The 16,464-nt window shown below is 33.7% G+C and overlaps 2 protein-coding genes across 3 annotated transcripts; one reads left to right on the plus strand and one right to left on the minus strand.

Annotated features, from left to right (window-relative positions):
* On the minus strand, positions 1–14,366 carry LOC126718917 (oligoribonuclease). 2 transcript variants are annotated; one of them, XM_050421328.1, is made up of 8 exons: positions 14,125–14,366; positions 12,879–13,013; positions 9,516–9,592; positions 6,835–6,916; positions 6,662–6,717; positions 4,355–4,441; positions 2,025–2,115; positions 1–403 (listed from the first exon to the last, which is right to left on the minus strand). In XM_050421328.1, the coding sequence occupies exons 1-8, from the start codon at positions 14,273–14,275 to the stop codon at positions 282–284; spliced, it is 801 nt and encodes a 266-aa protein (XP_050277285.1). In that variant the 5' UTR covers positions 14,276–14,366; the 3' UTR covers positions 1–281. The 2 variants fall into 2 exon arrangements, with proteins under 2 accessions (XP_050277285.1, XP_050277277.1); XM_050421320.1 differs by lacking the exon at positions 1–403 and adding an exon at positions 626–1,042 and having other exon boundaries at positions 14,125–14,363.
* Positions 14,367–15,685: 1,319 nt separating this feature from the next.
* LOC126712812 (protein FAR1-RELATED SEQUENCE 5-like) lies at positions 15,686–16,246 on the plus strand. Its single transcript, XM_050412325.1, has one exon. The coding sequence runs from the start codon at positions 15,686–15,688 to the stop codon at positions 16,244–16,246; it is 561 nt and encodes a 186-aa protein (XP_050268282.1).
* Positions 16,247–16,464: the final 218 nt, after the last annotated feature.

The following is a 16,464-nucleotide window of genomic DNA, read 5'->3' on the forward strand; positions in this document are numbered from 1 at the left end:
TTGGGTCAAAACTTCTGATTTTAAAACTCCCATTGGTCAAATGAAAATATACGTCTGTAAATTGCATATAATATTAGGGCAATGCCCTATCATCTGCTTCCAATACAAAATCAATCGAGATTGTACAAGCAAAGATAAATTAGAGTAATGAACCCAAAAGTACATGCACAATTTACAACATGGCCGAACCCTTCTTGACTATTTTAGCTAGAGAAAATGGAGGCACTTTGAAATTGGAACTTTCCCACAAAGGAATCCATGTGCTGCAATTTCTTTTTGCATCACATCCTAGATTTGGATGCTTTGAAAATATTGTCCTTGTAGTATTTAAGTTCCATTATGCTTTCTCTGATATCATCCATTGCTCTATGATTCTTTTTCTTTGAAGGTTTATTCTTCTTGTCTGTGTAAATGAAGAGATTTAAACCCAAAAAACTACTTTATTGGCTTAAAGTAAGCAAATAACTCATGTGACACAACATAAATGTCCATTCATGCACAAACACTAAAACTAATGGGAAGATGCTGCTACTTGCATGTAAATGCCACAAAATAGCAATTGGGACCGACTCATAGCATCATATGAAGATGCTGCCACTTGCAAAGAAATGTCAGCAAATAGGAATTGGAAGAAACTTCTGATTTTAGAACTTCTATACGATTAAATGAAAATACAGCCAATGATACATTTGTAAATTGCATAAAATACCATAGAAACGCCATGTATCTGCAATGATCAACATCTAGAGATAACGAAGGGGCTAATTTCCCCAAGTGAGATTGTACAAGCAATGATCAATTGTAGATGACTAATTTCCCCAAAAGTACATGCACAATTAGCGACATCTAGAGATAATGAAGGGACTTTGAAATTGAAACTTTTTCACAAGGAATCCATCTGCTGCAATTCCTTTTTTGCATCACTTCCTAGATTTGGATGCTTTGAAAATATTGTCCTTGTAGTATTTAAGTTCCTGTATGCTTTCTCTGATATCATCCAAAGCTCTATGTTTGCTTTTCTTTATAGGGGCGTTCTTGTTGTCTGTGTAAATGATGACATTTAAATGATTAAACTACTTTACTGGCTTTAAATATGAAAATAGCTCAACTGGACAATACAATGACAAATGCTCATTCATGCACCAACACAAACTAAAACTGATGGGAAGGTAGGAGAATGTCCATTAGTAAATAAATATAAATTTTGGGAAATCATTATAACTTACCTATTTATCTTGACACTGCTTACTAAGGAATGATTGTATCCTAACATATTGTCTCGTTGAAACACCAAGGGTTAAGACATCAGTTGCGCAATGTTCTTTGACCCAAAGGACTCCAGAAAACCCCAGGGCAATGTTAAGGAATTATTTAATCCAATATTGAATGTGTAAATTTTTGTTGACCCAAGTCAAGATTCTCTCTCACAGAGGTGTTTGTTGGGCTTTGGAAACCCCCAACAGCATAACTCTTAGCTTAAAAGAATCAGAGCGATCCTCTCAAATTTTTGTATAAATCTAGAAAATAAAAGGGGAAAAAAAGTAAAAAAATACAAGACAGAAAGAAAGGTCATGACTGAAGACCAATAATTTAAAATAGACAGATGTTTATTTTCATTAAATACATGTCACCTGAAGATCGACAAAGAATTTACAAACATATTTGTTGTTATGGTTTAGTACCTTTTACATCAATTTTGCATCATATATATAACTTATATGACTAAATATATTTGTTGGTAAAGTAGACACAAGTTAATCATATGAATTTAATTCAAAAATTAAAACATGGTCAAACTTATGCAGTGTGTTGAGTGCATAAAGCACTGACATCCTAAATAGGCCAACTAGGTAGCAAACTACCAGATTGACTTGTCAAAAAATCTTGTGCCCGTTTAAAAATTTTCAAGTTATTAATGTAATAAAACAAATTAAGAACAGAATGAAACCAAAAAAAGTCAACATGCCATTAAGAATGCTACAAAACAAAAATTTAATAATCATGTGGTAATGTAAGATTTTCACCTCTAGGATACCAGCGAATGCATAAAGCCTTAACACTGCTAACGTCGACAACCACATGAGAGAACAGAGCAGCCAAATCTGGCATGTATTTCTGCAAAGACACAGTTAGGCCAAGAGAAAATGTAATCTTAGGGTTTGGCTTACTTCCAGTACTTTTTTAAAAGGAATCTCCTTTTGTTTTAACGAGAAACTGCCACATTACCTACTACTAACTAAATAAAAGATGGAGATTAAAACTCACTACCACATCATTCTATCTCAAGAAAAAACTAACTAGATATCAAGTTGAAAAAGTACTAGAGGTAAGCCAAACCCGTAACCTTAGTAACTAAAGTTAATAAAAATATACAAGACACACATCACCAGATCATCTCCTTATTCACTATCATGTGGCGAATTCTTTACGGGTTTTTATGCTTCAGGCTTTCGGTATTCAGTGGGTCTTGCTTAACTCTGTGGCAGAATTATTATTTTGTTGGAATCATTGGCTTGGGAAACATGATTCAAATATTTGGAATTTAATTCCAGGATGTTTGATGTGGATTGTATGGATGGAGCGTAATCGTCGGTCCTTGAAGATTTTGAGAAGTCTTTGGTTGAGTTAATAGGCTTGTGCCAAAGAAGTCTTTTTGATTGGTCTCGGTGCTAGGGTTTTACAGAATGTTCTTCTATTGTTCAGTTTTTTTCTTCTCTTAGTTTAGTCTCTTGATTGTTTTCTGTGGTGTTCTGTTTTGTGCTTTTCTGTGTTCATTCTCATGAACACATTGTATGTTTCTTTTGTGACGCAGTACATCTAGAATTGATGCATACTGTTGTGAATCATGTGATTCTATGCAGAAGGATAAGGGACCAGAAATGTGCAAAAGAACTAAACAGTAAACCAATTACAAAATGTGCCAAAAGAAAAAGAAAAGGCATATGTTTCACTTCCTCTGTCTAAGGATTTTCTTTTGTAAAATAAGAGCCAAATGCTCTTTTCAATTCTTTATTGTTATTATTATTATTATTGCTACAGAGTTTTTTTTTTTAAAGTAATATTATTGCTACTGTTGAGGTAATAGTAATAATAGTAATACACTTCCATCTAGTAATTGATGAATATTACTTGGGCAATGACAAGATACATCCTCCACTGTTGTTTAACTAAATTCTGAAAGAAAATAATTGAAATTACAGATCGACTAATAGAAAAAATAAAACAGATTTTGATATTAAGTATGATAAATATAATTAGCGACTAAACATTCTTTCTTACAACAATTGAAGCCACCATAATGGACGAAAATAAAAACCATCCAAATCCTGAAACTTGGAAAAGTTCAATCCTAAATCTAGTTTCTCAAAAGGCTTACTATATATGACAAAGACAAGTAGGCAGCCCCCAAATGAAGGGGAGAGGGCTGGGGGAGGCTACTTGAAAGTTAAACATCATTGGAATTCATCCCTACTCAAAGAAGATCTCCATTAAAAAATGACTAAAAGTTGGCAAAGATCAAGTATATAGAGAGACTATAAGTGTCTTGGCATGGTGGTAACTTAAGGTAGAACTTCCTGTTGTGGGTCAAATCCTACCATTTTTGACAAGTAACAACAAAGAAAAAGTACATAGAGGAATTGAAAAGTCTTATAGCCCAAAATGAAATCTCCAAACTAACCTATATGTGATCACAAAAATCAGAACGGTGGAGCAGACCTGCCAACCCAAACCCATTTATTCTCTACAAGATAGTTTCAAAATTGTCTGTATCACTTAAAGGCCACAATAGTGCCAGGAGAGGAAACATTCACAGTGATTATATAACCAAACATGAAGAGAAACTGCAAGATTTTACTGAGAGTTCCCAGGATAATAGAATGGAACCAAGAATGATAAGCTGATGAAAAACACCATCTCATCCATTGCTTGGTGGGATAACATCATCTAAGATGGTGTAATTATGGATTAGAAGTGCTGATTCTAGTTTTTTTCTACACTCTTTTAGTTGGGACGGTAAAAAGTTCAATAAAAGCACATTAAACTTTGCTTAATTCTTTGAATCATAAGAATATAACCATTCCATATCAGATTTGACATCATATGGCCTTTTCACTTCAAGTTATATAAAGGCCATGCAATTATCTCCACATATTGGTAAACTTATAAAATCTTAAATTTTGGCATTTGCTGAAGCTCCTATCAGGGCTAACAAATTTTGACATCCCTCACAGTTCATGCAGCAGTCATGACTCCAGTGAAAAGAACTACGCTTTTAGACCAAACACTTTGTAAATAGCAAAGCAGGTAAGTGAAGAGTGAAGAAAACGTATATGACAATATTGTGTTCAATTACCTTTAAAAATAGAAAATCAACATAAATGGAATTTCCTGCCAAAAGAGGGGTGTGTGTACCAACATTTCTCTTTACAAATTCCATAACCTGCAGTGTTCAAGCATATTATTATGTAATACTTGAAGAATCAAAAAAGGAAACAAAGCAATCAAGTAGAGTGTTAAGATTTTGAAGTTACATTCCCACAAGAATACAAGGCCATGGTAAAGCTTGGAAACAAACTAATACAATCTATTTCTAAATGAATTCAGAGCAGAAGGGAAAAAGAGAACTAATTATCAATAAGATGTTTCCAAGACAAATTTAATAATAATTCCAAACATTTAAATAATGGATGTCATTAATCCTGCATGGCACAAGATTTTGGCTTCATTTATGACAAAAATTTGGACCACCCATCTAATAACCTGCACACTATAGAGATATGTAGATGTTCGGTATGGTAATGTCTCGTAATTCATTCAGCTAATGGGAGTAACAGCAGGAAAGAAAAGAACCAATGGAGAAGAACAGAGATGAAAAGGCTAGAGAGGAATTAAAAGGAAAGTTAAAGCTATAAAAGTGGGGAGAGCACAAGCTCATCCAAATTATTAACTTTTTGTCTACAGCCTTTCTCATTTCACATTTTTACACAAAAAAAAGGAAGTAGTGGCATCTTTCACAATTTCAACCCAAACCCATAGTCAAACCAGCCATTGGCCTGACCCAGTCAGCCTCAAACTGCCACAAAATTACCCAAGCCATATACAAAAACAGCCTGAATTACCCATAGATGTCAAAAACATTGATTTGGGGATCTTAATGGCACAGGAGTGAGAAATCATAACGTAAGGATGACATTTCCCCCGCCTGGGGTGCCTCAGTGGTAAGGTAGATGTCTGGACTAATTGTAAACCCATAAATCTCTGGTTTAACTCCTAACTGAGGCATTTTGCGATTTACCCAACGCCTGCTTAGTGGGGGTGTGTAGACATCCGGGGTTTGTCCCTCAAGGGTGGTCCCACTGGCTCATACCATGAGGGGGTTCCTCGTCATCAAAAACAAAGAGAGACGACATTGACATCAGCCATATTAGAGGGTGTAAATTGAAAGTTTTGATAGTTCCTTTTTCTTTATATAAGTTACAGCAAGTTTTGATAGTCAAGGGAACATATTGATTGTGTTCCACACTAAGGAGCGTATTTTACCGAATTTCAAAGAAAGGCTGTTTTGTTTCAGCAAAATACAGCATAAAGATAAACTAAACGGGTAAAGCCCGGTATAAAATTATGGCCATCCTGGTTAGTCTAGACAACATACCATTTAGAAGAGGATATGGGTGCAGTGGAAATGCAAACATATCCACTTGATCATTCATCTCTCTTCTTAATTACCTCTTTGAAGTCTGATAATAATACTAGCAAAATTAACCATTAAAAAAAATAAGCACACACCTATAACCAACTAGTACTACCAAAAAATAGTTCATTCTCAGCATCCCATATTAAGCCAGCATTACATGTTTTCTTTACAAGGTACATGCACATAACATGCAAAACTTGCCCAAATTTGGTGAAACCAAACAAAGGGGGCCAATGATAATAATAATAATCCAGGAAAGAATAATACCTATTGTTTTTTTAATGTGTGATCTCTCAAATCAATAAAGAACAAGGGAAATTCTTAGTTACCATTGTTTATAATCTGTCCCCCAACGTTAATATCTTAAGTATTGATTAAAGCATTAGATGATTAAGTGTCAAGGGTTTCCCCCTACTCCCAACTATCTAATTATAGAAAAAGAACTACATGGTACTCAAATCTCACATATGAATGATATATTCCACTATAGTTTGAGGGTACAGAGATAACAAGAGATCCGATTCTAGCCTATTTTGTTGGTACTTTGTTTGATTGGGTTGTGCTTGGGGACTCACGAATAGTAGTCTCTATTCAATAAAATTTTATTACCTTAGAAAAAATGTTAATGTCAAAAGCAATGAACGATTTTCCACATGGTTTTCTTCTCAAAGAACTAAATATCCAATTGCTTGTCTTAAGCCAGCATATGCATTTTTTCTTTGCAAGTTACATACATAATTTATATGCAAAACATACCAAAATTTGGTGGAAGCTGGGGGAAAAAAGTACCTACAAGTCCTGTGATCTATCTCAATGTATTAAAACATTATAGTGAAGGACAATACAGGCTGTCAAGACCAATTGACATAGCATAAAATTGTGATTGACATTGTTGATAAATGAATGCATGATTAAAGTAAAATAAATATGAAAGAAAGCTCACAACCAAGTAAAATTTAAACAAACCTGATTTTCAGCCTCTTTTTCACTAATTGTACTTTCGAGCACCTTTTTTGTCAACCCTAAATTCATTTGAAACCATCAGTCATGGTTCCCTGCATGACATGCATACAGAAGATGCAGCTAATAGAGAGACAACATATAAGAAATAGTGTCAAAGCACAATATGAACCACTTACCACTAGCTGCATGATGGCTTTGACACCATTCTCCCATCTTATCTAAACACTCCTTATTTTGATGGATAACCAAATCAGGACCCTAAAAGAGGAAAAATTCTTGAAAAAATTAGATAGGAGAGAATCACATATGTAATGATCCATGTTAGTAAAGACGTGACTGAGTGCAGATGATATAGCACATCCATTTTTCTTTTCTTTTTTTCTTTTTTTTTTTCTTTTTGTGGGGAGGGGAGGTTCTTTTGACAAGTATAGTACAACCAATATCCTTCCTTTAATAGAATGTCTATTATAATGCAATACTAAACAGCCACAAACAAAGAAAAAAGAATGGCGTATCACCTTATCCCTGGTATCGTAAGCAGGATAGTGTTTTTCTAAATCATGACTAGGAAATTCTATAAAGCATTTTGTTTCAGAGGATGAAGACCATTTTGTCAAAGTCAAAAGTCCTGTGTCTGATCCTAAATCATTGGTCAACAATACTTCAAATTCTAGGAATTCAATCACACATGTTATTGATACATTGTTTGGGAATCCATTTTATGTTCTCACAATTTTCTTGTTGATTTCGACTTTCCAATGGCATGTGCATGACATAAATGGCAATAGAACCCAAAAGTTCCCGAAACACCTGTCACCATAACATCAAGATTCAATCCCATGGACACATTTGGGGAGCATAGGATAAGATTCAATGCTGTTAACACATATTTTGGGAATATGGAGTCAATGTTTTGAGTCTTAGGCACATAGCTCTCTCTCTCTCTCTCTCTCACATTTGTCAGGACTAAACTATGAAGACAAAAAGATAAATAGCTTGAAACAGAGAGCAGAAACCTATTGAGGGGAAGCTACCTCCTTCTATGCATCACTAGCAATATGCCTGTGTCACTTGTAATACATGGATTTATTAAAAATTATGTGTATTAAAGAAAATATTTTACTCGTATAACCAATACTATCTTAATAATTAGTGAGCCACTTGAAACTTTAAGAGAGTTTCACCCAAATTAAATTAAATTTTTTTTTTTTTGTAAATGAGCCACATGGCAAAATCACACTAATTTTATGATGTGAAACACATATGTTGAGTTACTTGGCGCAAGCACAATATGTAGAAGGTAACTTTTGTTATATTAACACACAAAATTATGATAGATGATCAAATAATTAAATTCATAATAAGTTTTATTTTAAATTTCTTGAAATTCTTGGTAATAAAATCTTAGGTGGGTGGAGTAGAATTTAAATTTCTTTATACTTGAGTTTTACTTTGAGTAAACTATCTTAACAATCAACAAACCACTTGTTATTTTGGTAATAGTGTTTTTTTTTTTTTTTTTAATAAGTAGTTTTGGGGTAATTGAGTTTCATCTAAACTAAACTATATTAATAATTAATCAACCATATGGCAAAAACCCATTATAACTGCTCTCTATTTTTCTTTCTTTGTTTGTTGTTATGTTTGTGCTTCCTTTTGTATATATCCTGTGTACTTGGTTAGTATCTTTTTTAAAATCTATTTACTTATCAAAAAAAAGAAAAAAAACATTGAACTACTGGTGCAACCACAACTTCTATGACCTAGCTTTTACTATATATATGATTTAGTTGAATCATTATATCAGTCCTCTCAAAATGCAAGGACACATCTCTGTTAACATTGTCTGAGCTGAGGGATTTTAAATAAGAAGAAACATAATATTTAAGGTATTCTAGGGACCAACATCAGCATACACAGCTTCTGTGTACAATTACATCTTATCAAAATTATTCTTGCTAAAAAAAGCAGAAAAGAACTTTAATTTAAGGTCAGTAGAGATTTAAGATAAGTTATTTTGTAAGATACACCACTCTAACAAGTTTCAAAATGGCATGTGAACATTAAGTTATAAGAATATAGGGCAGTGAGTGTGGCATTTAGGAAGACACTGACAACAGGTAATATAAGGAAGCGATGAATAATTATTATGGGTTGGTGCTTATGTGTACAAGTCACAGAGAGAATGTGCCTCATCTTTTCTTAGATTGGGCAGCGGCTGCTGGCTTGGGAGTTGTGGTCGATGGTTTTTTGCTTGTTTGGTGTCTCCTGATTAATGCCTTATTCTGTGATGGAGGTTTATTATGTTGGAATGCACGTATTGGCAAGATTAATGGGGGGATTTGGAAAGTTGTTCCTTTGTGTTTAATGTTGTATCTTTGGAGAGAAATGAATGCACATTGCTTTGAGGGAAGAGAGTTAAGCTTGGTGAAGCTAAAGTTCTTACTCTTGAAGACCTTATATGAATGGACTTCAACCTTTTATACTTCTCTTACTGCAGACTTTCTAGAGTTCCTCAACACATTGGGCTTTTTTTGATCCTCTATTGTATTTTTCTTTTCTACAATTTATTTTATCTGCTTTTGTTTATACTTCCTGAGTACTTTGGTAGCACCCCTTTGTGCGTTTTCCAATGAAGTTTTACTTATCAAAAAGATAATATAGGGATAAGATAATAGCATTGCTAAAAAACATGGGGGGGAAGTGCATAATAACCACACATTATAAAGAGTAGTAAATCTAAAAAAACAAATAAAAATAAAAATACAAGAATGCAATACAAACAACAAAATATATATATATACAACAGAATGCAACAGTATTTATGAATGTGCAATGGCAAATAATAAGAAAATACCTCCAATGTTTTGGTCAGATGGCCATCTGTAATGATACAAGCAATCTCCAGTATTCTATCAACTTCAACATTTAGACCTGCATGCCACAGAAGAAAACTAATGAGAAATTAAAAATCATTTTGAAACTTTCTTTTGAAACTGCATTGATAGGCAACTAACCATTTAGGTTGCAAATTGAGTACTACAACAGACAATATGAAAATTCACTAAGAAAAGAATATTTTGCTTGGACTGATCCAAACTAGTAAACTCTTAAAATTAAATCATAATTAAGCAATTTGTTGAGCATACATTGTAAACTTTCCTTTTACTTAACATACAGAAGAGCTATTTACCCTTTACTTTTTCCTTCTTCTTCTTTTTTGTGGGGGGTGGAGGGGGTGTAGTTAAGTGATTTTGAAGTCAAGTAAAAAATCAAGAGACTGAAGGAACATAGAGGAAATAAATAATACAATGACCCAAAATCTACTTTCCCTTTTCTTTCTTTTTTTCCCCAATTAAGCCCAAAGTATCTTGAGGCAGGACCTGACCCTAGTATAAACTAAAAACAGATGCAACAATAACATTGAAGAGCAGAAATTTTAAAATAATAATAATAAAAAAATATCCTAGAATTCAGCACCTAGGTATGGCAGATTGACTTATTGATGAGGGAAACGCAGGAAAAGATTTATTTTTATTTCTTTTTGGACATCAATTGTATTTTTATTTTAGGACCTAGTATTTAATTAGTTTTTTTTTTTTGGATAAGTCCAGGGTATTTTTGTCATTCAATAAGTAGGGTTTCCTACATTAGTTAGAATTAGGTTTAGTATTTCTATATAAACAAATAAAGTACTCCAATCAAAGGGAGATTATTTTGATGAATACTGTTTCAATTGAAATTGTCTCCATGGTGTGGTGCCAACTCTAGCCAACCATAAGTGTTGACTCTTAATGGTTTTCCTCGCTTAATGTTGACTCCAAGTAAGCCTATGTGCTAACTCCTAGGTTCTATCATTTATTTTTCCTCTTGTTTACCTTTTTTGTAGAAGTTTTGAATTGCACTGCATCAATTTTGGTATTAGAGCAAACTATGATCTATTCGAAGCATCATCGCCAATCAACCCAAAACCAGAGAAAAAAAAAAATCAATCAGTCAAAATCTCAGCACCACTGTGAACACCTCACCTCACTGACAAACACCTTGCCACCACCGCAAATTCAACCATCAATCCACATCAAGGCTAAAACCCCTCAATCACCAAACAAAAAAACCCACACACACTCACAACCAAAACAAAAAAAAGGAGGTATGGCCCAGCACCGCCATAATCCACTCTAAAATAAAATCCAATTGACATAAAATTAAACAAGACTAGATTAAAATTAAAATTCCTTTACCACTGCCCATGCAGGCGAGTTGGTACCCAGGTTTCCTAATGACCTGTTGCTCGGGGGTTCAATCCCCCGCACTTACCTAGCAAAAAAATTTAAAATTCCTTTCACACTTCCCATATCATATCTACTCCATGGTTTTTATAACATGCCACTGGGCCAAGACATTTATGATTTTTTTTTTTTTAATTGTTATAAGTAGGGGAGGGGGGAGTTGAACCTCAGTTCTCCTCATAAAGGAGATTAGACAATGTCAGTGAGCCTTTTTTTTTTTTTTTAGATAGGTAGTCAATGCCATTGAGCTACAAGGGTCCTCGTGGCCAAGATATTTATTGGTAAGGACATAATTGTGCCAGCAGATGATTGACTTCAGAAGCAGACTATGTTTACAGCCAAGGCACCCCTAGGCAATATAAAGGGCTAAGGCATATGCAAAGCATCCAAAAATGCATAATCGAGGCTACTAATAAAGAAAAAAAATTACAGTAACACAAACAAGAAGTAAGTGAAAATTTTATGTTTAATATTTTCACTTCAGGATCAGCTTGTAGTATCAGATCAAGAGATCGTAGGACTATCTATCAACTATGAAAATGGTTCTTAAAGATTAATATTAATATAAAAGGCTTAAGAGTAACATTTGTGACACCTAAGTGTATAGCAAGAGTTTTTCTTCCTCCTTGATCAAACTTAAAATTTCAAGATTGGGTGAGCAATCTCAAGTAGTATTTGGCAGGGCCTTAAAAAGCCCATTGGTTTCCAAGGTTTAGGCTCCCATACAACATAAACAATTATGTCTTCTTCATACATCCTGAATTTTACCCTTTTTTGGACACGTTTACATCCCAAGATGAAGCTTTGTGAAGACTACATCTTCTCAATTTAATAAAGCTCCAGCAATAAAAAGCCTCTCAAGACTCAAAATCCTAACTTAATTTAGTTCCTTGCACAAACTCTCTCGACGGTCACAGCATCCCCTTTGAGAATATACCCTCACTACACGGCAACTCCAATGTCAACCCAAAGCCAATGTAAAGCACAATGAGAGAGATTTACTTAGATTGTTACTTAAGAAACAGTTTTTTTTCCTTCCTATATCTTTTCATACATCAGTTCTCCCCAAGTTGGAAGAAATCTCCTTGTGCTTGGCTTCTACCCTCCACAATCTAGTGGAATGCCAAACAATGCCAACCTTTCTGCCTATAACCTCCTGCTCCTGCACCAATGAAAAACTTACTCCTCCGCCTTATTGTACTTATAATATTACCTATATGTCACTAAAAAATAACAGCATTATTTCTCTTTGTTTGATCACGTGGAAAATAAAATTCAGCATAACCACCATTAAATTCCTCAAAACTTTCTTCCAAGATCAAGATCAATGCCATCTTCACAGCAGTGTGATTTTTCAAATTGACTCCCTTGCCAGATAGCTAGGAAGCACTTATGCAACAAAAAGAGACAAGACTTTTGCCAAGCACATAGCATTAGTTAGAGTAAGTCAGAAATCATTTTAAAACAATCAACCAAGCTAAGGCTGCATCTTCTGCAAATCATAGTTAATAGCTTACTTTGTGGTAATTTTGACCTTTCAATGCCTTGTTTAAGGAGTCTCCTTTTTACAAATCATTTAAGTTCCAATTTTTCCTATCTCAAATTTATTCATATTCTGAAACTCTGACTACTTAGGTGATTCTTGTTTGAAAATAAATTTATGTTTTAGCAACTACTGTTGATTCTTATCATCAATGCTGAAACCAATGCTCGATTCTTCAAATTGATGAAGGAAAATAGCAAAAAGGTTTAAAAATTTATAATAAAAAACACACACGCACACACATGAACACATCTGAGCCAGGCTGGTGCACCACAATAAGGTTTATGAATTGTACCAAAAATAAATAAATAAATAAAAATAAAATCCAAAGTCACTGCAAATGGTCTACAGGTATATCTATTTTATGTAATCAACAACATATACTTACCAGTCATTTCCAAGTCAATCCACACAAGGGGCAACTTGTAATCTACTGAAGGAATCACTAGAGTTTCTTCACTCTGTTTGCCATTTTTTTGGGGCATTTTTTCATCAAGGTTGTTAACTTTCTTCTCACTTTTAACTGCCACAACAAAATAAATCATTAGTATGACAAGCTATTCAATCACTCAACCAACTTTTCCAAACAATATCCAATTAGCATACATATATTTCTTATATAATAATATATTTTTTTTTATATAAATAAAAACTTCATTAGTAAATGACATTTAATGAATAATAATATATTGATAGACAATTACACAAATAAATTGATATCTTTCTTAGAGTTATAAAGCCACCTCAAAAATTTTACAGTCATGCCGGCATCATGTTTTTTTATTCTTGTCCTCGAAAGTAAAACAATAAGAAAGTCTTCAAAAAATAGTTTTCCAAAATAAAGGCCCATATGGATTAGTGGCCCCATTACTTCATTATCTGTCTATGTTTAGTAAAGCACCCAAACTATCCTGACTATTTTCTTAAAATTTTCATAATAAGCAAGCATCTTCCCAGGAGGAGATGAACCACTTTCTACATGCTAGAAAAGTCTACGACATGAGATTTTCACTGCTTCATTGTTAATTGGTTTGAGTTAGAATTACATTGTCGTTCAGCCAAGGAGTTGGTTGTAAGAGATGCGAATCCGCCTATCCAATGGGATTTCTTGAGTGTTCGAGTTTATTTATGGCATGAAAGAACTCGAAGCATGGGGCCTAGTGTGTCTTTGATGATGATTCTCATTTTGGTTCCCATCAAAGTTGTATGCCCCAGAGAATTTTATTAGCTGATGCCTGATATAATAGAAAGTCTAGGGACACGACTTTTGTGTGCCACGACTTTTGCTACAACTCTAATATCAAAGCAACCACGAGCAATCCGTGAACTCGTTTCTACTCTTCTCTTTCTTAATGCAACTACTTGGCTTAGTAGAGGAAATAAATACCTATCCTTCTTCTTCTTCTTCTTTTTTATTATGGAAAACAAGATGACAAAAACAATTTTACATTTTTGGTCACTTCAATTGAGCATTATTCAAGAAACTTGAACAACCAAGTAGCAAAGCAAATGGATCATTCAAGAAAGCACCATAACCCTAACCCTAAAAAGGCTAACAATCTAATAATCCCCAACAACAACAACAAAATCTTAAAAGTAAAAGCAAAGAAAAGTGAGTTTTGGTAAAGTAAAACCTTGAGTGTTAGTGCGAGTGGTATTGGTACTGGTTTTGCTAGTGCTGGTTGAGCCTTTTTTGCGTCGAGAAGGAGCAGAGGCTGAGGCTGAAGCGGATTCCGATCCATCAGCAGCGTCTAGCTCTAGCAACGAAAATGCGTTCGATAGCATTTTTTCTTTTTCTACACTTCAGTCGCCTTTTTTTGAAACCAGTCAACTCTCAGTAACTCCCTGCCAAATACGTTGATCGATTTCGTAGTATATATATATATATATAGTAAGATAATAATAAAATGGATCTGGGTTTTACCCAGTGTGTTAAGGGATTTGGATCTCTCCATTTCATGGACAGAATCTTTTTGAAAAATATCAAAGGTAAAAAATGTGACAGCTCATCACTTAATTCAATATCAATTTTAATTGTGATTAAACACTTAAACTATAGGCTCTTTAACTCAACCGGACAAATTCTACTGAAAAACAAAAATAAATAAATAAAATATAAAAAGTAAAAAGAGAGAAAGTTACAGCTCTTTTAGAAGGAAAAAGTGAAAACCAAAGAACACATTCAAAGTTTCAAAGAACACGTTCAAAGGTTCAAAGAACAAGTTTACATCTCTGTTTCTATCTTGCCAAAACAAAGGTATATTTGTAAAACTTGTTTATGATTATCTTATTTGATGTTTGATCATTTTTCTATATTTATATTGTTGTCTTGGTGAGTTTATATTGTTGTTTTGATGGCTGGATGCAAGTTAGAGTCTATCTGAATTTTTATTTTTAATTTTTTGAGATAAAGATTGAATCTTTATAATGGCTAGATGATTCTTGGAGTCTATCTCATTTTTCAGCATTTTTATTGTTGTCTTGGTGAGTTTATATTGTTGTTTTGATGGTTGGATGCAAGTTAGAGTCCATCTAAACTTTTATTTTTAATTTTTTTAGATAAAGATTGAATTTTTATAATGGCTGGATGATTCTTGGAGTATCTTTTTTATTTTTTTGAGATAAAAATTGAATCTTTATTACTATATGGCATATTTGATTGCCTGGTCTATCCACACCAATATTCCCTGTTCTGTCTGGTCTATTTCCCATTTGATTGCTGACATTCAAGACTTGGCTATGTCTTTTGTTTCTTGCAATTTTAGTTGGATTAGTAGATGCTGTAACTCTACTGCTCATTTAGCAACCAAATTTTCCTTTGCTTCCAATGACTCTTTCATTTTTACTTTGGCTAATCTTCCACCTTGTCTCGTTGACGTTTGTAAGGAAAATGCCCCCCTTTGTTTCCCATTTTTTAAAGTTAATGAATTGCAGCTCATTAAAAAAAAAATGGCATATGGCATATTAGAGGACACATTTGGTGTTTATTGCTCACATATTGTTCAAAATAATGTAATGTAGCTTTATTTTCGGTTTTAAATTTTAGTGAAAACCATATTTTGTTCTTTAAAAAAAAAAACCAAATAAAATACCATGTTTGTTCTATTGGATTTTTTTTACATCATCTTTGTTTTGAAAACAAATGATAGGTGAAAGTTATAATAAATTTATGGTCAATTTTTTCTAGGGATAATGATGGATGTTTTGATGGGAATACATGTTCCTTTTAATGTGCCCGTGGAATCTACCCCATATAAAGGGATGGAGTTTGAAGCAAATGAGATTGCATATGATTTTTATAATGAATATGGCAGAAAGGCTGGTTTTAGTATTAGAAAAGAGTATGTAAATAAATGTAAAAAGATTGAAGTGGTTACTTTAAGGAGATTTGTGTGCGTGAAGGAGGGAGTTCGAGGCAAAGACAAGAGATATCAGAACATAAAGAAGCCACGAGCAGAAACAAGATGTGGTTGTGAAGCACGTTTGGTTATTGTACTTAATCGAGATAGTAAAAAATATGCGGTGAATGAATTTATTGCGGAGCATAACCACTATCTCCACTTCCCATCAACTGTACACATGATGCCATCACAACGGAAAGTGACTGCAACTCATGCTATTGAAATTGATTTGGCACATGAATCAGGATTAAGATTAAAGCAATCTTATGAGCTTCTTTGTAAGCAAGTCGATGGATATGATAATCTTGGTTTTACCAAGCAAGATCATAAAAACTATTTCCGCACTAAGCGATAGAGAGACATGGAGCATGGGGAAGCTGCTAGCTTGGGAAGATATTTTAGTTATTAACTTAAGAAAAATCCTTCATATTATTTCGCTACTCAATTGGACTATGAAGAGTTGATTACTAATATCTTTTGGGCCAATGCAAGAATGATCATTGACTATAGCCACTTCGGTGATGTAATAACGTTTGATACAATGTATAGTACAAATAGAGATGCAAGGCCACT

This window comes from Quercus robur, chromosome 1 (assembly GCF_932294415.1).
Source record: "Quercus robur chromosome 1, dhQueRobu3.1, whole genome shotgun sequence".
Classification (NCBI taxonomy): Eukaryota; Viridiplantae; Streptophyta; class Magnoliopsida; order Fagales; family Fagaceae; genus Quercus; species Quercus robur.